At 44.7% G+C, this 23,015-nt stretch overlaps 1 protein-coding gene across 2 annotated transcripts in view; it reads right to left on the reverse strand.

Moving 5' to 3' along the window:
• The window catches only part of KCTD1 (potassium channel tetramerization domain containing 1), a 106,590-nt gene extending 83,980 nt beyond the window's left edge, over positions 1 to 22,610 (reverse strand). The window contains exon 1 of one of the 2 annotated variants that reach the window (XM_052788174.1): positions 22,517 to 22,610. Coding sequence is in view for 1 of the 2 variants with exons in the window: in XM_052788173.1 (XP_052644133.1) it covers positions 22,408 to 22,416 (9 nt within the window). In the remaining variant the exon portion in view is untranslated. Of the gene's footprint in view, positions 1 to 22,407; positions 22,458 to 22,516 lie in introns of those variants that run through there. The other variant, XM_052788173.1, reaches the window with a different exon arrangement.
• Positions 22,611 to 23,015: the final 405 nt, after the last annotated feature.

Raw genomic sequence — 23,015 nt, forward strand, 5'->3', positions numbered from 1 at the left:
CATGGAAGAAATAGGAAGCCCCCTTGCCCTGTGTAGTCAACCATCATTCAACTTACTACTATATTTTTAAAGGACATCCTCAGTAAACAGCAAGGATGCCAAGACTGCTGCTGTGCCCTAATGATATATGGGAGACCTTAATGTTCCCCTGTTAATACAGAGCTGAGAGTCATGAAGATTTTCTAGGAGAGAGCAGGAAGTCTAGAAAATCTCCCATCATGTTTGCAAAACCAACAATATCGGGGGGAGCTCATCTTGGATTCATGACCTCCAGCCTGACACATGATGACTTGCAAAGTCATAACAGATAGAAGTACAATTTTGCCATGGGCATTCCTCTTGAATAAAGACACACCCCCACTCCCCCCCCCCAGAAATCCAGACCAAACAGATGGCTATTTCCTTCATTAGCATCCTGTCTTGCTCCTTTTGAACAACTGCCACAGCTGTATCAGAGAAGATCTGATACCAGGATGTCAGGGCTGGGCTCATTAACCAAGGCAATTAAGCTGGAACAACGGTGAATGACAGCAAAAGGTGGGGGGCTGGAGTTGGACTACAAAAGAATATGAAATGGTTCTGAAATTACTCCCACTCAGGTTGCACTTTCCTCCAACAATCCCTGTGTGCCCCCTAAGTCTGTTGGCAATTATCTGAACCTTGACAGCCCTAAAGCCATCCTGTTGTCAAACTGTGTGCAATTCATCCTATACTTTTCTGAGAGGAGCATTTAATAGAAGAAGATGTGGTCTGGCTGCCTGCAGTTTCTTCCCATCAGCAGTCCCAGTGGATAGAAAGTCATCGTGGGAGCATTCCTATAGCCCTGATCCATCTATGATCCTTGGGCATGTACAGGCATATTCGTGAGCTCTATACCTGGAACAGGTGAATGCTTCTCAGTAGCACAACTAAATTTGAACTCTGCTGTCCTAGTGAAGGGGCAGTGGTGGACAGAGCTCAGGGCCAGAGCACATTTGACACAGAAAAGGGAGGGACCGATGTGACAGAGCCAGAAAAAGGGTGCTGTAGAACCAGACTTCCTTCATCCCACAGCTGACAAGAGGTGGGATCTGACTCTTTTCCCTCCCAGCAGTGACTCTCCCTTGGTGAAGGCAGCAGCAGGAGCAAGCCTCGTTTTCTAGGGCTCTGGCATGGGTGATGTGGAATTGGGGCCAGGGCTGGTTTGTTCCTCAAGGCAATCTGCTGCCCTCAGTAACTTCTGCGTTGCTAGAGCCTCAGGTCAGCTCTGTTCAAAACCTCCAGCAACCTTCTTTGAAGTCAAACTGCTGGAGTCACAAGCAAAGCCTAAGTAAATTTGCTGTGCCTGCAGAGGCAAGAGAGGATTTCTCCTGGGACACTGATAAGGACTCTAGTCAGTGGTGCCAAGCAGCACATATCTTGCAGAGGTCATGCAAGCGTTGCCGTTGGCAGACATGGACGCTTCACCCTGAAGTGGAGGCTGAGAGTGAACAAGAAGTCTGGTTTTAAGGCACACCAAGGCTTCTTGCATTTGCCTTTTTTGCAACCCTCAAAGGGGTACAAAATCTACTAGTTTCTCTTTGTTCACTCCAATTAAAAGCAACTCTGGAGAAATTCATCTTAGGCCCCTTCTCCTGGTTTTCCTCCTTTGATGCCACTCTTGGCAGTCCAGTCTCATGCTGATAAAATGGGCTGATAAATGTCCTGGGCCTGGTGCTATTCCTTCTGCTGTTACTCTTCTGCGAGAAACTCCCTAGTTTTTCCCCTCTCGCTTGCACATTGCACCTAGGTGACGGAAACCCTGCATATCAGTCCCAGCTTGGGCAATGCTTCCTCTCCTCATCTGTCCTCCGCTCTCTCCAAATCACCTCCTTCTTTCTCTCATACCCTCTCCTTCACCACCTATTCTTCCTTCGGGAATGAGCAGAGGTACGTGCCCAGCTGCCTGAACTGTTTCCTAGATTTCTGTTAGTGGGATTGGGAAGATGAAAGACAGGGAAAGGTGGGGCAGAAAATACACGGAGCTGATATGCAAAGCTACCCTGAACACCTCTTCTACTATCTCCTCCTTCTGCTTTATCTCTTCTCCTTTGCAATCCCTTGAAAACTGGCAGGAAAAAAACTGCATGCCTGTCAGCTTCAAAGCAGAAGAGAAAAACCCCTTCCTCTCTGAGCTGTGATTGTATCTCAGGATGGATGACTTCCCACACTTCTCTAGGAGAATGCCTGTCTGCTCTGCTGAGCATACAAACAGCTGAACAGACAGCGCTACTATCTGTGGGAAAGACAGGATGATCATCCCCCTCTTTCTCCAAGTTCCTCCATTTTTGTATAACCCCGCCTGCCTCCTCATAAGGTTACAACTTCTCACCTTGACACATGGCACAAAACAACCGTGATGCTCTACTCAAGGTAGCACCAAGTGCTGCAGTGGTCTGCCGGTACTGGTCTCCCTAGCCATGCATAGGGGAATCTCTGTGCTTTCAGCCACGTGTCCTTGCAAGTGTTTGGGTACAACAGTGCCCAGTCCTTGCCAATCTCAGGTAATCATGACCAGAAGATATACCCAAACAAAGCATGAAGAAAGAGAAAAAGCCTTGAATATTTTTTAAAGAGCGTATTTGGGAGTATTCACCTAACTTCCGTTTTTGAGTTTTCAGATTGCGTTTGTTTTCAAGTCCTGTTCTGCTTTCCTCTTCTCCCACTGCCCTATCCATTCACCGTCCATCCCAAACATAAGGGGTAAGGATGACCGTTTCTGGCTTTGAAATCAGAGAATCTCTTCATTCCTGGATATGAGGCACTGGGAAATGTACTGGGAAGTGAGGTGAGGGAAGAGGCTTGGCAACCCAAAAAAGAATGCAATAAACGAGTTATTTCCTTTCAAAGCATTAAACTCCACACCCTAGAGTTACTGGTCTTTATGACAGCCTAGTCAAATAGAAAAAGACTCAGAAAAGCAGAGGAGAAAGGTCTTATGTTTCCAAACTGATGCACGGACAAAGTGCCAAATGATTGCATTTCTTTCATTTGCCACAAACTGGGTTAGCTTTGAGCTTGAAGGAGAGAGAATAGCAGGTTTTTAAGTACTGCTTCTGGGCCTGGCATCAACACTTCTGTTGCCATAATGTCAGACATCAGAGGCAATACACACGAAAGGATGCAGGCCAATGCCTAGGCAAATAGAAGTGGGAAAGAAGGACTGAAAAATACATGCACGTGGCAGGGAAGGAGGACTCCATCCCCACAAATGTTTTGAAATTATAACCTCAATTTCCTGCATTTCAGCAAATAAAGTCACTTCAAAACAAAACCAATGAAAAAAACTCTCTAGAATTCTGTGCAAGGTTAATTTGCCAGAGGCAGATTTTGTTCTGTTAATTGCCATTTGCCATGTACCAAAGCCACAGTCCCCAAATGCTCTTGTGTGTTTCCCATCAGGCAAGCACACACATGATTAAGAACATTTGAGCAGTCATCCTTAGAACTGTGAAAAAGATAAACCCTTAAATGAAGGAAAATTAGTCTTCTCAGCCACAGAAACCATGGCCTCAGATGCTCCTTCCCCTTGCCATCTACCAGGGCTCCTGAAGGGCTGTTGGATAACTGGGGGTAGATAACTGGCTCTGGGGACAGACTATGGGATGGAAAGTGCATTGATGGAAAACATCCGAAACTTTGATTTGCACCCTTACTTGGGGGCTCCATCGAGAACTTGGAGCAGTTTAGAGACATGTATTTGGCACTTCTCAACCAACCTCAGCTGTCAAGTAACTCCCTGATTTGTTCTCTTCTGCCTCATACTTCCACTGTTTTTTCTTCCTTCTGTTTATTTTCAGACCATCGCTTCTTCTCTGCCCCCTCTTTCAACTTGTATCACCATGACCTGGAGAATTCATATGCATTGCCTGGTGCTTTTCTTTACTTTCCCTTGTTCTCTCCAACACGTCATCAAACATAATTGTCATGAAGAAAATATTTATCTCAAGAAATTATAGCAATCTGCTAATCAACTAGTACATGACCAACTACAGAACTCTAAAAGACCTCCCAAGTCCCTTCCATTCTCTGTTACTAGGCTTCCTTTACCATTTCAGGACTTGTCTACCCTTGACAGTTTTACTAATGTGACTGATTAATGGAAGAGCTTTCATTTTATATTGGCCAACAATTGTACTGATAGAATCTCATCACCGTTATCACAGTTGCTGTGAAGATGACCTACACAAGCCACCTTTCTGATGAGAACACCACCACCCAAGTGCTGTGCAGCTACAAGTGGGCATCACTTCTTTGATCTTGGATATATCATGGAGGCTGCCTTCCATCTTAGGAATTAGAGTGACACACTACAAACTTCTGTATTACAAAATTGTGTGACATAAAAAACTTCTACCAAAGCACACAGAATTCAGTGTTTAAAAACCTCTGGTACCTGCATTTCCACAGTGTTAGACAGCACTAACATGATACAAGCTGAAATGGTGAGGTCGCTGCTCCAATGGGAGCACAGTAATGAGGTCCAATATCCACAAAGAATTTGCATTCATATGCTATTGTTCTGGAGTCAGTTAATGATTAACACGGGTTAACTCCTGTGCCTTATGGACATAATATCAGTGTTTCTCTAAAATGCAGGGATACACAGATATACTGTAGGGATTTTGAAATAGATGATGTTCTTTAAGACTACATAGTGGTAAAAAGCAAAAATCTTACAGATTATTAAAAATGTGTATAATTCCTGACTTTGCTGGCAAGGACCATTATTTTACATGTAGTGCCTTGGTATTTCAGGTCATGCCTGCCTTGTGTGATCCCATGTGCATGCTGCAAACAAAGAGAACATGATAAGGCAGCAGGAACGTGATTAAGCTTTGATCAGAGGATGGATCCTGACTCCTATGTTGCTGAGAGTTTGTGGCCACCAAAAAGAATATTGTAAGTTTGCTCAGCAAGCTAAGGGTGTGACATTAATGCAAGTCACCCAACACTGGAGTCTTCCATATAGCCACATCTACAATAAAACCGTTTCCCCACTAGTTAGATTAAAGCCAGCATGGCTATGCTTCTTCTCCTACTGCCACATTTGCTTTTGCACTTAATGATCTAATCACATCCCCTTTTTTCTACAGGGCCTTTGCCTCATTCAGTGCCCAGGATGGATGGGACTCATTGAATAGGCATCTGTAGTCCGACAGTTTGTCTGCAGATTTGCCTGGAGCTGAAGATACATCCTTTGATTCTATCCCTGGCTCGGCCACAAAGTTCCTGTGTTATGATACTGGACTAGTCACTTCAACCAACCAAAGTGGGCACCAAGAGCTGCTTTTTTATACTGTGGGTGCCTGACTTGAATCACTTGAGATCTCATTTGTGAAAGAGCTAAGCACTCATTGCATGCAACTGGGACAGAATGCTACAAAAATGCTAAATACTCTGAAAAAGATAGACACTCAGCAGCTGAAACTTAAAATCAGTAGACAGTTTTAGCCATGATCTCCTTGGACTTCCTTTCCTATATGCAAAATACTTCTTCCTGCATGGGCACAGTGTGACAGTTACAAGCACGTCTTTGGGAAATGGTATTTTTGAGGTTTCAAATCCCCATTAGGATGAAAAGAAAACCACTCAGTTCTGAGGGGAGGACCTCTCATACAGCTTCCAGGTGTTCAGGTTGTCCTATACAGTTGCTCAAATCAGCAGACTTTTGGCATTTCTAGGTCATTTGTACATTCGGTTTAACTGAGAAACCTTTCCCCATCAGGATTTCATCAAAACTGAAAAATTCCAGCAAAAAGCTTCAGTTTTGACAGAACTTTTCTTGTCACACAACTACTTTGTACACGTTTCCTGTCTGGGCTGCTGAGACTATGGTAGGACTCTCTGGGAAGAGTGTACCAATCCCACTGTACAAGTTTCTGTTTCCAAAGTTTGTTGCTCTGGGTGAAGTCAAACTAGGCTTGCAGAGGCACCTCTTTCATCTGAACTCTGCTGTACCAACTACAGATGCTCCACAGCTCCAGGGGAGCTCACCTGGCTCAGGTCATCATGCCATGTTACAGACACAGAGGGTGACCAATCTCCTTGGAAAGCCCAGTAACTCTGGGCCATCCATCCAACCTGCAAGGTCTTCAGATTTGCTCAGAAGGGTACGCTGCTTCAGTCTTAAAGTAGGCAATTGGTACAATAAACCATCTGAATGAAGCTGCCACCTATGTAAATGTCAAAGCTTTATACCTTCTTCACATACATATGTCCCTGTCTACACTACATCTGAATCTCTTCATCTTTCAGGAACAGACAATCTCTCAGAAGAGAGATCACCTGCCCTTCCAGGCCAGTGTCCAAGGGCAGCAAGGAGCACCTTGAGTGGCTGTATTTACTAGGCGCTACAAAAGCAGGTGTAATCAAAGCTGCTCCAAGGAGAGAAGACAGTCATCCCATGCCTCTTGGACTCCAGCCAGGTATTTCTATATCCATTTTCAGCAAAGCTTCCCACCCTTTGAAGACGGCAAAATTTAGGCAAGACTATTAAGAGAGATGGAAAGGTTTCAGGAGGTTGTGGCAGCAACTACAGGCTCTGCTGTCTGGGTTCTGTGCACATCACTTCTAACAGGGATCAGTGCAATCTGGCATTTAAATAATGTTACCGTGGGAGCGGTTCTTTTCTGCAGTGTGCTACAGTTTCTTGTGTAGCATCAAATTTGGTATCATTTTGACATCTGGTCTGTGGCACTCATCCATCTGTTGTAACTGAGTAGGTGTTGGGTGGGGCTGGCAGGAGAGGCTTGTTTAAGTGTTTGTTTTCATCCTGTAGAGGAACTGCAGAGCCAACTCAGTAATTAATTAAATACTCATCTTTAAAAAAAAACATGTGTGTACTAATAGTCTAAAGAAATTGTGAATAAGGCAGCTGGTGCTTCTCACTGCTGAAATGTGGAGACTTTGTTCCCATTTCTCCTTGGTTCCATGTTCAGGAAGCCTTCCCCATTGGGCTGGCACTCTGGTTTCTATTCCTGACTCAGCCAAATGCCTCCTGGCTGAATTTGGATAGGTCACTCCATCTTCTGTGCAGCAGTTTCCCTCTCTTTAAAATGCATCCAAAGCTAAACACCTCTTTTGTTATAAACTTTGAAATCTGCTGATAAAAATTGCAATGGAAGAGGTGACCATTATCATTACTATCATTATCTTGCTTTGTGGTTACTCTATTCAAATAAACATTGTTTTAAATTAACCTTTGGTGTCATCTGCTCATAGCAAAAGAGAGATTCTCCTGAGCACAGTGGAAACATGTCCACAACTTCCATGGCTGCCTCTCCAGGTAAATCTGTGTCTTTTGGGAACTTGGTTCTCTCATTTCACTCAGAATAGAGCACAAAAGCACTTCTATCTGTTTAACTGCCTACCCATAACCTTTCATAAATGCATGGTGTACCAAGCAACCCTTTCCTCCTCCATGTGTGACTAGGGAATGCTCCACCTGCTCGGTTTTAACTTCTGGACAGACCCTGGTATTCATTTCTTTGCCTTAGGACAGTGACTGCTGCTGTTCTGCTTGCCAGTCTACGGGGACATAGTTGCACTTTCTATCTAGCAATCAGTTTTACCTTGCTCTGTGATCAGTTTACATATTGAAGAAGTTATTGATAGCACTTATTAATGCCTTCAGCAGAACATTTATTTGCAAATGTAATAGATAACCAAGGAAGCAGGGGAACTCCCTACGCATAGCTAAATATAGCAGGTTTTGTCCAGTGTGTCTAATCGTGTGAGGTTCTGACCACCTCCACAGAAACCCTGGCACAGAGAGGGATGCTTGGAGCAGCTTGCAGATTGCTATTTTGTGGCTGGCAGACACGAATGCCAAATTCATTAAAACTCAGAATATATTTAAAGATGTGCACCCACCTATGGAGATTACATGATTTGCCCTTGAGAACAGACGAGAAAACTGTGATCTGGCTGTTCTCTTTCCTCCCTTTCCCTTCTCACATACACATAGCAATAGGTGTTACCCTAGGAGTCTCTGTAAAAGAGTTTGTGGGAAGTTCATCACATATGGAATGCTTCCTATTTTCTGGTGGCCCCTGTAAGGCCTGACATCTCGGCACTCTCACAGGTTCGTGACTTTGCACCTAAGATTATCAGTCCTGTTAGACAAACACAGAAGTCAAATACTGGTCTTTCAAATGCAGTTTCTTATAAAATACTCTGTAAGAGCAAGAACAGAAGCATCCACTGGGGACACTGATTAAAAAGGACAAAATGTGACCTTCCTTTTTTTTTTTAGCTAAATAACAAAAAAAATCAGTGTTGGCAATATCACTCTGAAGTCACCTACATTTTACCTATACTGTCACTCTTTACTGCCAGGGAAAGGTGGAGGAATTAAATTGATTTTATTTGTAGATCAGGTTAGGCCGAGACGTTTTGTATTATTATTTCTTAGCTTCCAGACTAAAGCACATACTGTATGTTGGAACAAAATTCATCTTCCATTTCTTCACTGTGATTTGTGTCATAGTAAACTTTTAGTTTCTTCTCTAAATTATTTCCCTCTCTGCAATTTCCTCTGGTGACTCTCGGACCCTGAAGTGCCACTAGCTGCAAAATTACAAATAGGAGTATTTTGAACTCTAGTCATTCACCAGAAACTCATAATCCTGACATCCCACAAATACTGTATTTGCCGTGAGATGAAAGGAGCTTATTCTCTGCTTTAATCATGTCCTATTCATTTCCATAAACCAGAATTTCTCCCTATTCAAGCATCTCTCCATTTCTTTCTTGCCCACCCCAGGACTGACAAAATTTCATATAACCCGTACCGAACTGAACATTTTTCACTAGTAATTTTGCAACAGAACATGGCCACTGCAGGAGTAAGGGAAGGCAAATACACAAGAACAGTGAAAGGAACCTTTGAGTTACAAAATTTAGTCATTTTTAGGGACAAAAAGTATGCAGGGACGAGTACAGTTCTTAAAAACGGATCATAGCTTTGTTGTAGGGCACTAAGTCCAGTCTTCACACAGCCTTCTCTCCGGTCTCTCTCCCAAGGACCAGCCCGGGTGAATCTCACTGTGCCAGCCCATGCTGGGCAAAATAGCATTTTCTGTCAGTTATGTCCTGCATCAGGGGGTTTCCATATCAAAATATAATTCCTCTTATCAGCTTTAGACTTGCTGGCTTTATGTTTTATTGTATTTCTGATCTTTGTGAGAACATTGCCCTGGCTGTTTCAGTTTGCAAAGGTAGGGAAACACACAGAAATAGGCAGGAGTGATGCTGCAACCAGTTCTGGGCAGGAATTTAGAAAAGCTGAGTCTTCCAGGAATAACACCAGTTTCTTTGTTACAAACTAACACTGCCACACCAACCTTTTCCTAATATTATGAAAGAGTAAAATGAAACATATAATTTCTTTTCTCCACTGTATTCTTTGTATCACCTACCTTTATCCTATTCTCAGTTTTCTCCCTAAACAAACCAGCTGTCGCACAGCCAGGCAGTGACTTTCCATCTTTCCATGCCTCTCTGTGCGCATTTTGGGTCCCCTCTGTGTTTAACTTTCGTTCAAGAGGGTGACCAGACCAGTTCACTCAGGCCAGAGGCTCTCTCCTTGCAGGCCAGGCTTTGTACCCCCCTGGTCCTGGGCAGCCCCCCAGCCCAGGGTGAGGAGCCTGGCTGTGTGACGGGAGCCCCCTCTCACTGCCCGCTGGGTCCCAGTGCTGCCTGGAGTCTCTGCAGCTCTGCCTTCAGGAATCGGGCACCACAGTCTGCCCCTTCCACCACTGCTCCGCTCTCGCGTGACGCGTACAGTAAGGCTTTAAGAGGTTTTTCATAACCTGATGGTGCATGCAGAGAACTCAAAATATTTATTCTCACGCTTGTCACTGTCTGTGTTATCAAAGTGAAAAATGAACGTCATCTTCCTCTTCACATAACTGTATTTGGGTCCCCAAGTTTTTCAGTCTTGTCTTGCCCTGGGTGACCCAGGGGACAGACAATTTTTACAATGTTGTTACCTCCAAATGTCCCAGCTTATTCTTCTAATAATTAATCAAAGTTTTAAAGATCACCCCTAGGGTCTATTTGTGGGTATTCTACTGCCATCCTTGCTAACCTTTCACTCTTTGCTCCTGCAACACTTGCTTGCTTTTGTAAAACAGATGCTAGGGCAGAATTTTGCATCTCACCTCACGACTGCTAGATTTTATTAGTAGCATCTGTGAGAAGAGTTATCAAAGACTTTCTGAAATGTCCTCTAAAATTTATATTAAATGGTTGTGCATAATCCATGGCTTCATTGAGATACTTCAAGGTTTTTTTAGGAAGTTAAAAAGGCATGCTTTTCTGTTACTGGATCAGTCATGCTTAGCATTAAGCTTGTGTGCAGATTTTATAACTCACTAACTTATATTTCAACCTTTCTTTTTCAAGTGGCTGAGATGATCTTGATTTTAAAGTAAAATACATGCCATGCTCTATTGATTTGGTATAGCAGAATAGTCTATTTTTAAGGGAAACTTGCATGATTTTGTTAACAGCTATCAGCCTTGATTGATGCCATCTGCTCTGGGAGGTTTGTTACTTTAGCATGTCAATCCTGCAGTTTCTCTCCTGATACCTGGATGTTTGACAGGCCCCCATCTTTAGTAATTAAATAAAATATGTAGAGAGTGAATGTATTTCCAATCAGTAAAGACTGATGGGAGGATATAACATAGTCTCTGCAGTACCCTTGTCATTTTTAATTGCCCCTTTGATCCAGGAAATCCACTAATTCTCTTTCAGATGTTTATATTTCTCATTTGTTTGCAGAAATGTGTCTGTTTGCACTTGAAATTTCCTCTCAGTCCTCCTGTCTCCCATCTTTCATTTTTCCTTGCCAGTTTATGTTCCTTTCTTTTGGGTTAGCCAGGGCTAGATTTCCTTTTCCCGAAGGTTACCTGTTTGGTTCATCATACTGTGTTTGTTTTTTCTTGCCTTCCTGCTTCCTTTTTGGTTTCGGGGTATGCATACCTTCTGTGATGCAATTATGGTATGCTTAAGTAGTTCCATGTTGAGTCTAAGGATTGTAATGTCTTCTCTTCTGACTTGTTTCCTTCTCTGTACCTCTTTCCAACCCTCTCTTCCCTCCAAATCCAAGAAATTTAAAGGATTATATTTTAATTGCAGTGCAGTTTAAGTGTTAGCTAGCTATTAGATTTCTATCTCCACCCTAGGAGGCTTTGTATGATGTTTTGCGTTTCTTGTGTTTTACTGTGGTGGGGGATATTTGCATCAGCTTCTTTATTTAAGACTGGCACAGACCCAAGTCTCTACACTTCTAGATACTACATGAAATGCAGTTCTGACACAAACAAGCGGCAAATGCAATTTCAAATAAAGGTCCTGCCAAGGCACTTTGAAGGGAAATGACAAATTCAGATTGGTCAGACCATTTGATGCTGGAGCATGCTTCAGTAAGTTCAAGGGCACTAGCTGGGTTTTGGAAAAAAGCTGGATGTGTTATCAGGCTGGCGCTCTCCAGGAAGGGAGGAGTTGCTTGGCTTTTTTTACACCATGATCCTGTTTAACCATGTTTGCTAAACAAGAAACTGGGAAAAGAGTTAAGAAAAATCCTGGTTTAAAACCAAGAGACACACATGCTTTGTTTTAGCATCTCCCTGCCATGGTAGGACAAGCTGTTTCAATCAGTTTCAAAAACCATACACAGCTCTGGAACCTAGAGGAAGAAAAGAGGCATTTAAAGGAAAATGCCAAGAGCACTGAGAAGGGGGGAAACGAGAGGATCAGGGAGGAAAGAAGTGACATCTTGCCTTCTGCTCACACATTGAAAGCAGGAGTATGATCCGTACAGGAGGTAAAAAGGGGGAAAAATGAGGAAAGGGTCAGGCAAGGCTCTGAATACGAACGAATGGTTTGCATATAGAGGCTGGCCATAAACAACACCAAATCACTGGACTGCAAAGCTGCAACTAAATCCACACAGGTCTAACTCAGAGCGGGGGACCTGGGAGTGTTCCTAATCTGGATGCCTGATCCAGTCCCATCCCAGCTCTGCTCTGGGCAAGAACCTGCTTCCCTTCCCCGTGAGCCAGCGTGGCAGCCGGGTGGGAGCTGAGTGTCCTTCAAGCCACATCCCTGGTTTAGACATGGTTTGGACATCTCGGGAGCACAGCAGGCATATGTGCCACCGCACCCAGCGGAGGTCACTTCAGAAAGAGTGTCACTGAGTTCGGCACAGTGGTATGGGGCCTATCTGGCTGTGGCTAACTGGAGTCAATGGAAAAAGCGTCCTTCCTGATGTAAGTGCAGGACTGAGACCTGCATGGGAAAGAAAGAAGGAACTTCCAGTTTTATATTAAGTTCTCTGTGGCCTTGGCAGTAAGGCAACATTACATTCACTTGACTTTGGCTTTAAAAGGAGATGTATAAAAGAGAATAATAGCACCAACATATTTTTAGGGCACAGAAAATTAAAAAAAAAAAATATTTTGAAACTGACCCTTGGCAGCCTGTTTAAAAGAGCTTGAAACTATCTGAACTACACAAGGAAAAAAAAAAGAAAGAAAAACATGCCCACGAGGGCTGAAAAATCACTTCAGTAATAGATGACTTTTAACTTTACATCAGAAAATGTTTGGCAGGCATAATTTTAAAGTGTTAAGGAAATGTGTGTGATAACTGCTTGGGTGAAAGAGCAAATGTAGTCCACAGTGAGATTTAGCAAATGTTCACATAAGCAATCAGAATCTGGAAGGGCCAGCTGCCCATGGAGAGGGGCAAAGAGGATCACAGCTCTAAACTTTGAAAATTTAATGAAGTCCACTGATTTCTCACAGGAAATTTTCTTTGAGCATGTTCATGTGTCATGGGAATGCTAGTGAGCAGAAGGCTCTGACAAAATGCCAGCTCTAAGGCATAAGGGAAACAAAACCCTCCAAGCCCCACCAAAGGCCAAACCACCCTTTTCCTCTTTTAAAGCTGCAAAGATTCTTGATGCACCAAACCCCTGAGCATCCTTATGTGTTATCCTTAATCACACAAACAGGCCTATTGACATAATTGGGGTTATCAAGAGAGTCTTGTAGGATTGACCCCTTTTCAAAGAGAGCAGAAGAGCACCAAACTTCCCAGGGCTTGCGTGGGAATGTGCTCAGAGGCTTGAGCCAGCCAGCAAAAGGAGCAGGCAGTGCCGCCTGGGGTATTCATGGTAGCAGCAGCTGACTATCTGCTTACAAAAGGAAAGAAGGACATCAAAGCTAAAAAAGGAGGTACAGGGCTAAGAGGATAACAGGCAGACAAAAAAATGCAGTTTAAACCAGAATTTAGTTATCCTTAGTTTTATGCTACAAATATCTAAGCAGCTTGCTTTTGTTATTATGCTGGAGTAGCATCCTGTCAAAGTGTATTCTTTTAGCACCTTTTGTGGCACAAGATGTTTTAAAAAAAGTAGGTTTTATAGTCCAGACACCTCAAAGATCTCCCACCCCATTGCTTGAGCCATGACCGTTTTGCAGCAAGTGATGACATTCAGGAACGCATTTGCTTGTGAGATCCCTTGGAGCGTGGGGTCGTGAGAGCAGCGCACACCCAGTTGCAGTGTTGCAGGCTCCTGTGTGCCAGAAACGACAAGGCACTGAATGACACACCAAGGCAGTGAGGTGCCCCAGACCTGAAGCGGGCTTTTGCAGAGTGATAGAGGTGCTAGAAATATCTAACAGCCAGGCCTAGCTGAAAACGTCAGAGAAGGGAACCAGATGGGTGAGTCTTAACGTTCCTTGGTAGAGTCTTGACAGGTTGTGGATAATTAGTTTGTTTAGACTGGAGACAAGCCAGCAATACCTTAGTCTTGATCCCACATGTGGGAAGTATGAGTGGGAGTGAGGGGTACCCAGCACCTCCCAGGAATGGGCCATGTCCTACATGTAAAAGGTTGGAATTTGATTCTGTTTTTCACTTTCAGCAGGACTGCGCTGGCTTTCCAAGTCCCCAAGGACGCATGAAATCCATGTGTCTGTTTGGCCTAAATCATTTGTAATTCATACTTTCCATATGAAGTTCACCATAAAATAACAAAGAGAAATTACTTAATTGAATTTGTTTGGAACCCAATATCAGAGGAGTGTAACAAATAGAAAACAGTCAAGCGCCATACAATCAAACAGTTAGGGAGAAGTTAAAAATTTCAACACACATGCAGCTGCCTTGTGGAGAAACAATCGAAACTACTACATTTAATATGGCTGTGCTTCTATAATAATTTCCATCCAGGCGTGGAGAAACACTTAACATATTTTGCTTGGAATTTCCCCATACCGTTTCCTGGGACTAAAAGGGAAACTGTGGATCTCTGCAGCTGAGTGATTAGCCCAAGGTCATAGGGCAGGAGATCTGGAAGCAGAACTTTGGACTCTCGGTGATGTACTTTAACCACAAGACCATCCTTCAGTCTCTTTCACACTGATGACTTTGGAACTAGCTTTAAAAGATCCAGTGAGACGCAATGATGGGAGTGCTAGATAACTACACTAGATAGCCAGAGGCAACAAAAATGATTAGAGACATGTGGGGGTATTTCTAAACAAAAAGATTAAGACCAGAACTATTTCATTTAGAAAGGAAAACAGTAAAAGATGATAGAATTGAGGTACGTAAAATAATGAATGGTGTGAAGGAGAAATCAGATGCCCTTCATAAAACAAGAGGGCACCTAATGAATTTAAAAAGGCATTAGCTTATAAATGGATAAGGATATCACTCCCCAGCTTATCTCTATGCAACCTGTGGAACTCTCAGTTGCAGGACATTGATGTAAATAGTTCAAGAAGATTAAAGAAAAAAGGAAAGATTGTATGTAGCCAGTAATAAATACAGATTTTTGAGCCAAGGAAAATACTTCTTCAAAGCTACGGTTCTCCCCTGAAGGAACCACCTCTTTCCCTGAGAAAGAGTTAACTTTTTTTATTCCTGATTGAGTCTCACCTGCCTGAGTGCAGAAGGCCCAGCAAAAACTGTGGCTGCTTTCTGATATGTCCCCAAAACAGGAACACTCCTGCCTACACATTTCTCAGGAAGCCTCTTCCTCAGAACGCCATCAACAGCCTTAGAAATTCAGTTTTCTGCTAATAGTAAAAATCATGTCCTCATTTTGTCTCCAGGAATCCCAAGCTGTCTTTGTACCACAGAGGCCACTGTAAGGAAAAGCTGGAGGATATGGAAGGTTGCACTGTCTCGTTCTTTTCCGCTCAGCTCACATCTGCAGCCACCTCCAAACTCCACTGCTTCTTTCTCTCCCTTTCCCTCTTCCTCAGCTCCCCTGAGCTCCCTTTGATAATCAGGGTGTTAATTGTCCTCTGACAATCTAGCCTGCCCTTTTCTCATTTTCTCCTATAATGGTCTTCATGCCTTCACCTACAGCCACCAGCTGGTACAGCTGCCTTGATATCACCCATAAGGCCCCCTCCAATACAGATGGCAAGCCCGTCTAACCCCTTTCCAGCCATACCACTCCCAGCGAAACAGGCTGCTATAGATAAATGGTGCCAAATTTGCCTGGCAAGCTAGGAAGGTCTGTTTACCTTGTGTGAGTGGTCCTTAGTACATGGATTATCTTTCTTCAGTGTTTAGAAAAGTGTTTGGTATGATGGGTACACAAGTTACAGAAATTATAATGATCCTCTGAATTATTCAGCACTGGTCCCCGGTGCTGAATGGATGGACCATCAATCACTCTTAGGACATCTGAACTAAACCTCTAGGTGAGTCTTGACTTATTTAGAAAGCAGTACAGTACACCCTGGGGAGACCGGCATTGGTATTTTTGTTAAGAGAGCCCCATTTCATTCCTTCCCCTGGGTCTGGGTGACCACGGCACTCCTACCTCCCTCCCCTGATGGCTGCGTTATCATGCTGACGGGCTTGTACTCCCTTTGTAAGACGCGATACGCACAGCACCTCTTCCATCTAATGCTACTGCCAAGTTCGGTTCACACAGGGAAATAAAGCTGTTCTTATTTCATACGAGCACTTTGCCTTAACTTTGAGCTACTTTAGCAGCTCCTGGATACTTTGGTTTCCAACAGTTATTTGTATGTTCTCAATGCCTGCCACTCCTCTCCTCTCTTCCCCCTGCTCCTCTGGCAACACTGATAGCAGGAGCTATTATTAATTACTTGTTGAATACCTGCAGTGCTCTGCTGCAGCAGGAGAGATGGTCCTTCCTCACCAGGATTTATAAGCTGGGTATACAAGTAAACTAGCGCACAGAAAGTTTGCCAGGTGATTGGATGATGAAGAGGGTGTTTTTAAGTTAATGTTTGTAGAAGGTGGGCAAAAGAGAAAAGGGCTCTTTGTTCATGTTTCTTTGTTAAATCTCTCCTCTCCTTGTTATAGAGTATGATGAAAATAAAGTGAATGCCACTAAATAAATCAGAGGAAAACGGTAAGCATTAAAGGTCTAACTTGGAAAAAAATGAAGAACTATAGAAACAGAAATAGTTTTGCAGCTGGAACTGAGAAGAAATTATGAATCCTATCTAAAGGGCAAATCGGCAATTCCTCCCACCGACAAACACTTACGCAAAATTTTCACTGATCATAAAAACAGACATTGACTGAGGATTTTTTTCTGTGAAAAATTGAGGTTATTTTTTTCATTTTTCTGTCAGGTGGTCTTTTTCAAATTTCTATTTAATGAAAATTCAAAATAAATAGTGGTTTTCAGGTGTGAGAAAGGTCTGGTTTCAGTTTTGTAAAAGATTCTCAAATTGCTTTTTGACAGATTTTTTTAAATATATACTAAAATGTATTTTTTCTTTAAAAAAACTAAACCACTTCTCCACTGACAGAAATGTTGATGAAAAAACTGAGTCAACGGTAGCCTATTGGGACTGTGCAGGTAAGGTCACTGAGGTAAAGGGTTGGCAGTGCTTTTTTTGTAAATATTCTCCAAGCAGCCCAGGTTTTAAAGACATACCCAAAGCAGAGTATTGCCAAATTCAAGGTCTCACTTTCAATGCTGAATCTTCTAGATATTGTATCAGAAATTGTTCTTGGAAGCTATTGCCCAAACAGGGCCAGTTTATGTCCACATTTATTGTCCTTTATCTTGAACAGTTACTTGTCTTTTCTCTGGGATTTACTATCTGTGTGTATTTATAGGGAATAGTCATATCTCTTTCCAGACTACATTTTGCTAACATGGACATTCAAGCCTCTTCTAATCTCCTTTCACAGGACAGACACTCCATTCCTCGATCATCCTTCTAGTCACGGTTCCACCTTAAGTTCACCTTTCTCAAAGATGGATACTCAGAGCTGCAGACTGTGCTCTAGATTAAGTTTCACCTGTGCCTTACACAGAAGTATTAACACTTCCTCATGTCTGCTGGAAATACTTTGCCTGAGACAACCTCCCATCATTTCTGCCTGACCAAATGTGGCTTCACAGTTCTTCCGTGAGAACTAAAAGCTATGACAGGTGAGGTCTGGCAAAACCTACTACAGCAGTAGGAGACAGTTTTGTCCCCACGCCAGCTGCCTGTTTGATAGAGGCAACCACAATCACAGAGTCAGGAGTGGGGAGCACACGCCTGAGCCTACGTACTGCCGGTTACAGTCCCGCATGTTAGCCACCCTGCAAATCATCCTGAATTACACCAGTGAAAATAAAGGAAACCCCATAGATGCCTATACTGAACCTGAGGCTTGATGCAGAACTGAGTCATAAATGCTGGCTGAGGGGGAACGACCGCAACTGTAAAGGTCTCGTTTGACAAGCGGAAGCAGAGTGAGCCATTAACCTGGGTGAGACAGAACTCATTTCCCTATCATCTTGGGGCAAACCTGCTGCACGGTGTTACTTTTGGGGTTTTTTAAAGGCTGTTCCTTATTCATGAGTGCGCTGGGCAAGGAAAACCAGTTGAGTAAAAGCCACTAAATAATTTGTCAGGATGAGTTGTCCTTTGCCCCAACAAGCACTTCTAAGGTTCGTATCCCTCACCTGTAGACTTCAGCTACATACAAACCACCTGCAAAGCCGCATTTGCGCTAACCTGCCAACCACATCAAACCGGTAACTTCCATTGCCAGTGGGCTTAGCCAGCCAGATGAAGAGCTATCAGGAAAAGGTTATCAGGTGAGCCATTCATTTCATAAACATGGGCTTACAACAACTGAACATGCAACTGCATCAACTTTGGTTCAGTTGGATATGGGATGTTGTTTATTTGATTTCTGGATCAAAAGCATGATTAAATACACATTAGAGAACCCAAGATCATTAAAGCTACAACTTACATCATCAATATGGAATGTGCTAATGGCTTTCCCATACATTAAGATTTTTTTTGAAGGTGTTATCAGCTAGGAGTAGTTACTCCCTCCTCCTGCCTATAGACATTCTCTAAATGTATATATATATATTCAACTTAATTTACCAGAGAGGTAGTGAAAGAAGAGATACCTTTGCCTGCACAAGTAGTAAAGGTGGACAAAATAAAAATGAAGATGCGCATTTTATATTTTTCTCCTTCAAACTGAAAAAGATGAAGTTGTATTCTGTGGAAAGTAGGACAACAGAAATCTGTATTTTAACACAGAAAGGCAAATTAATTCTTTGTGAAACAACACAGAAGTCAATGGCACTAAACCAGAGATGAATTTTACCCAGGCTGTAAAAAGAAAACGTAAGTGCAATGCAGACCAACAGAAAAGATTCCATTTAAAGTAAGAATTATGTTTCTGTCAGAAAAAAAACAACAACTAACTAAATTTGTTTCCTGGAAGGAGACCCAACTTGGCTCCGCTGCAGCAGTGTAAAAGGATCCAAAATAAGTAACAGCAGGCATCTCTGCTAAAATTTGCTTCTGATCGACATTATTTTTCCTCTGGTACCAGAGGAGAGTTGAACACATATTGCAAGTAAGTGAGGCACAGTAGTTTGTTGCACAGAACATGAGAAAGGAGGCTAAAGCTCTGGCATTTAAAACTCGGCTCAGCCAGGGAGTCAGTACGTGGTCTTAAACAAGCCACGTACACTCTGTGGGGCTAATTCCCACGTAAATGCTTTCTATTTCAGACATACAAGTTCAAATTGGGGAAGGGGGGGAATAGTCTTAATTACACCCATGTTCTATGTCTGCTTCCCCACCCATTAAGATGTGGGGGTCAGACCGTCACTGCAAGGGGTGTTGACACCATTGAGGGACTATCAGCTCCCTGAAGTATCTTCATCTTACTAAATCCAGCTGATGACTACTTACACAAAAGCAGGAACTTTACATTATGCTTTAGTGGCGGCAGTTTGTATATACCAGCACACATTAATAAATGAACAGTAAAGTACCATAATCACAATCTGTGCATCTGTGTCTGTTTTATGATATCCTGAAAATGTTTCTAAAGTAGTTGGAATACAGAAAGCAGAAATTATCATTCCTTCCCAGCTGGGCTCATGTGAAATGCTGTCTGACTGTGACTGGCAGATTTGATATTTTGTTAATTGTGAGAGACCCCACTTTGAATAATGTACTCACATTTGTTATGATCAGTAAGTATTTCCTTTCACATCGCATTTTCTCCATACATAAACTTAATCATAATCCAATGAAGAGCCTATGTGAGCAAGACTTACATGCAGCCTTTCCTCTATGGAGGGGAAAGGCTGGCTTTTTTGTATACGATAGTCATGCAATTTTTCATTTCTGCCTGAGTGAGATCCACAATGAATGGAAGTCTTCCTCATGCAAAATCATTTGTTCTCAGGTTGTTCCGACCTAAAACTGAAGGCTTCATTCAGAGACATCCAGTAAGAAGCACTTCTCAGAAACCAGTAACAAAAGCTGCACTAGACATGAGGAAATTTTTCATTAAAAAAAGACAATACCAAAAACCAACTAGGGAACTACGCTGATGTGACGGATGAAATTGAAACGGGGAAAAAAAAAAAAGAATCAAAAGCCAACATAGTCCTCAAGTTTCACAGTAATTTGTCTTTTAAAAATTAGACGTACACCAAATATTCCCCCCCAAATCTTGCATCTAATTCAGTCATGTTCAAAATGGAATTTAGTTGAAGGCAGCATTTCTAAGGGACAGAGCAACACCTAAGGTCCGAATCTGACTTAAATCCAGAAGAATTCCACTGAAATCAATGGTTACAGCAGTGCAAATCAGCAAGAGATCTAAATCTGTCCTAGCTGATTCCAGATCTATCTTTTATCTGCTATATGGCTTTAGGCAAGTCAGTGACCTTCTTTTTATTTCTCAGTTTCTCCATCCGTAAAATGGTGATAATACTGCTTGTAATACACGAAGACTGGGGGGACTAGTTAGTTCCCTAACATGGTCTGGATATGAAAATTGCTGGGGATCAATAATCTTCTCCATCACCTTTATTGACTCTTTATGATCATGATACTCAGCTTTTTGCTTGCTTGCATATTTCTCTCTTAGAAACCGTGAGCCATGGCCTGGAATCCTTATTCAAGTTTTACGCTCTTTACTTCCGTGGCAGGATTCGCACGAGAAAAGTGAGCACGGAATTTGGAACTTGGCCCCAACAGCAACAAACTGCGAGGATATTTCAAACAAAACTCATAAATCACTGCATGAAATTAATCCCGTTTACGTTCGGTTTTTTAGAGCCCAGAGGAACGTGTGTATTAACTGACCCACTGATGCCCAAACAACAAGGGCACAAACAAAAACGTCTCAAATCCTTCTTCACCCTTACTTGAATAATGTACGCTGCGCCGATGTTTGCAGCAATGGTCAATGTTGTTCAAACAGTGAAACGGGGGGGGGGATAAATACAGAACCACCCAACCTGAAAACACCCTAACGTCTGACAGCTCTGAGAGGGACCTCTAGCGTGTGCTAGAACGTTTTGTGTGGTGCTTGGGGCGTAATTAATACACCAGAATCACCGCAGTCATTTCGAATAGGCGAGGGGAAGTTTCGCCAAGCGCCTGCGACCGGCGGGGCAAGCATCCTTCCGCGGGCGCTGCCGAACCCCACCGCCACCCATTAAATTGCCGCTTTTTTATTTCCCGGACTCGGCGCGCGCGCCCCCGCGCGCGGCACCAACTTCCTCGGACCCGCCCGGAGCTTCCCCGCTGCGCCCGCCGGCAGCGCGCGGCCCCCGGCCCCCGCCGCCCCCCGCCAAGCCCCCCCCCCCCTCGGCGCTCGGGGAGGGGGAAGATGAAGGCGGAAAGTTGGGTCTCAGGCGCAGCCTTTCCACCGCGCTTGTGACAGACAACAACAATAATCACTCAAGCCACCAGCCCCAAAGCCCCCGCGCCCGGCGGGTGCCGTGCCGTCCCCCCGCCCGCACACCGAGCGATGCCTGAGGTGCACCGGGGGGGGGTTCGGCCCCTTCCCTCCCCCGCCGGCCGGCGGGAAGAGCCGGAGGTCTCTCGGCAGCCCCCGCCGCCGAGAAGGGAAAAGCGTTTCGCCCACGTTTAATTTGCCCGAGCGATCCGAGGACGCTCGGTGCCCGCAAGGCACGCTCAAATAAACTTGTATCTCGCCGATTGGAAACAAGCGGCGAACGGCTTTTCTTCTTTTGGCTTTCGAAACGGCGGACGCGGCTCCCTGTCCTCCGGGACGGCGTCGGACACCGGGGGACGGGGCAGCGCGGCCGGTCCCCGAGGGGCGGAAGGGGGCCCGCCGCCAACGGTGGCGGCGCCTCAGTCGCCTCAGCCCCCGCGGCCGCGCGCGGCTGGCGGCAACGGCGGCGGCGCCTCAGCCCCCGCGGCCGCGGCGGGCCGGCGGGCAGACAGGCGGCGCGGAGGAAGGGCGGCCGCTGCCCCGTGGCCCCGCCGCCTCGCCCCGCCGGCCGTGTGGGGGAAGGGCCGCGGGGCCGCCCTTCCCTTCGCCGCCCCGGCAACAAAGGGCGCCGCGGGGGGCTCCGGAGGGGGCTCGCCGCGGAGGGACGGCGGCGCGGGGGTGGGGGGTGGTGGTTGGGGGGGGGGAAGGTGGCCTCCCGCTCGCTCTCTCACGCACACACACACACACACAATGGCGGCCCCCTTCTGCAGCCCGGCGGAGAACAATGCCAGCCGCGCACCCCCCCACGCGAAAATACACAAATTCAAATCAAATAAATCCCCCCACCCCCCGCGCACACCACCCCCTCAGTCCCCCCCCCCTTGGAGAGGCGGTGGGGAAAGGAGGAGCCCCCCCCCCCCGCCCGCCGCGCTGCTTCCCCCCCCCTCCCCGTCCCTCCCTCCCCGCCTCCCCGCGGCGCTGCGCGGGGGCGCGGGTTGCGCGGAGGAGCGCGGCGGGCGAGGCGGCCGCGCCGCGTCCCCGCGCGGGGTGCGAGCGCCCGGCACATGCGTGGAAGCGAGCGGCGCCCGAGTCCCTCCGCACCCTCCGCTGCAAACAACAACAATCCCGAGCAGCCCTTACCTGGAACATCGGAGCCGCAAAAGTGTCCCTCTTTTTTTTTTTTTTTTTTTTCCCCCTCCTTTTTTTTTTTTTTCCCCCTCTTTCTCCCCTTCCCCCCCCCCCAACTCACACTTCCGATATTTCTCTCTCCCGGCAGCGGTCTGCTCTCCTCGCTACACCAGAGAGAAATGCAATAGCTTGGCTAAGGTAGACAGAGCAAAATACAGAGAATAGTTGCTCCAGGGCTTTGAAACCCCTCAAGGCAAGGATCAGGATACAATTAGCTCATGTCTCTACCTCCAGTCTGAATCAATCTCCGAAATAAAAGTTAAATTAAATTAACTGATCACACGGGCATAAAATTGATCTCCTTCGAAACGTGCATATAGATAGATATATATATATCGCGTGTATTTTTTTTTTATTTTTTTGGTGGAAAAAACAGTCTCATTCCAGCCTCCAACTTGCTTTTTACTCTTCTCTTGCACAGAAAAGCTGATTTTAATCGTTGTGATTAGTTTTGATGTAACGTTTCCGCGGGCGATTTCTGCAAATGGATGGAGTGTTTCTTTGCCAGAAGAGGGAAAAGCAGCAGATGATGATAATTATAAGGATTGTTGGTTGTTTCT

This window comes from Harpia harpyja, chromosome 5 (genome assembly GCF_026419915.1).
Source record: "Harpia harpyja isolate bHarHar1 chromosome 5, bHarHar1 primary haplotype, whole genome shotgun sequence".
Classification (NCBI taxonomy): Eukaryota; Metazoa; Chordata; class Aves; order Accipitriformes; family Accipitridae; genus Harpia; species Harpia harpyja.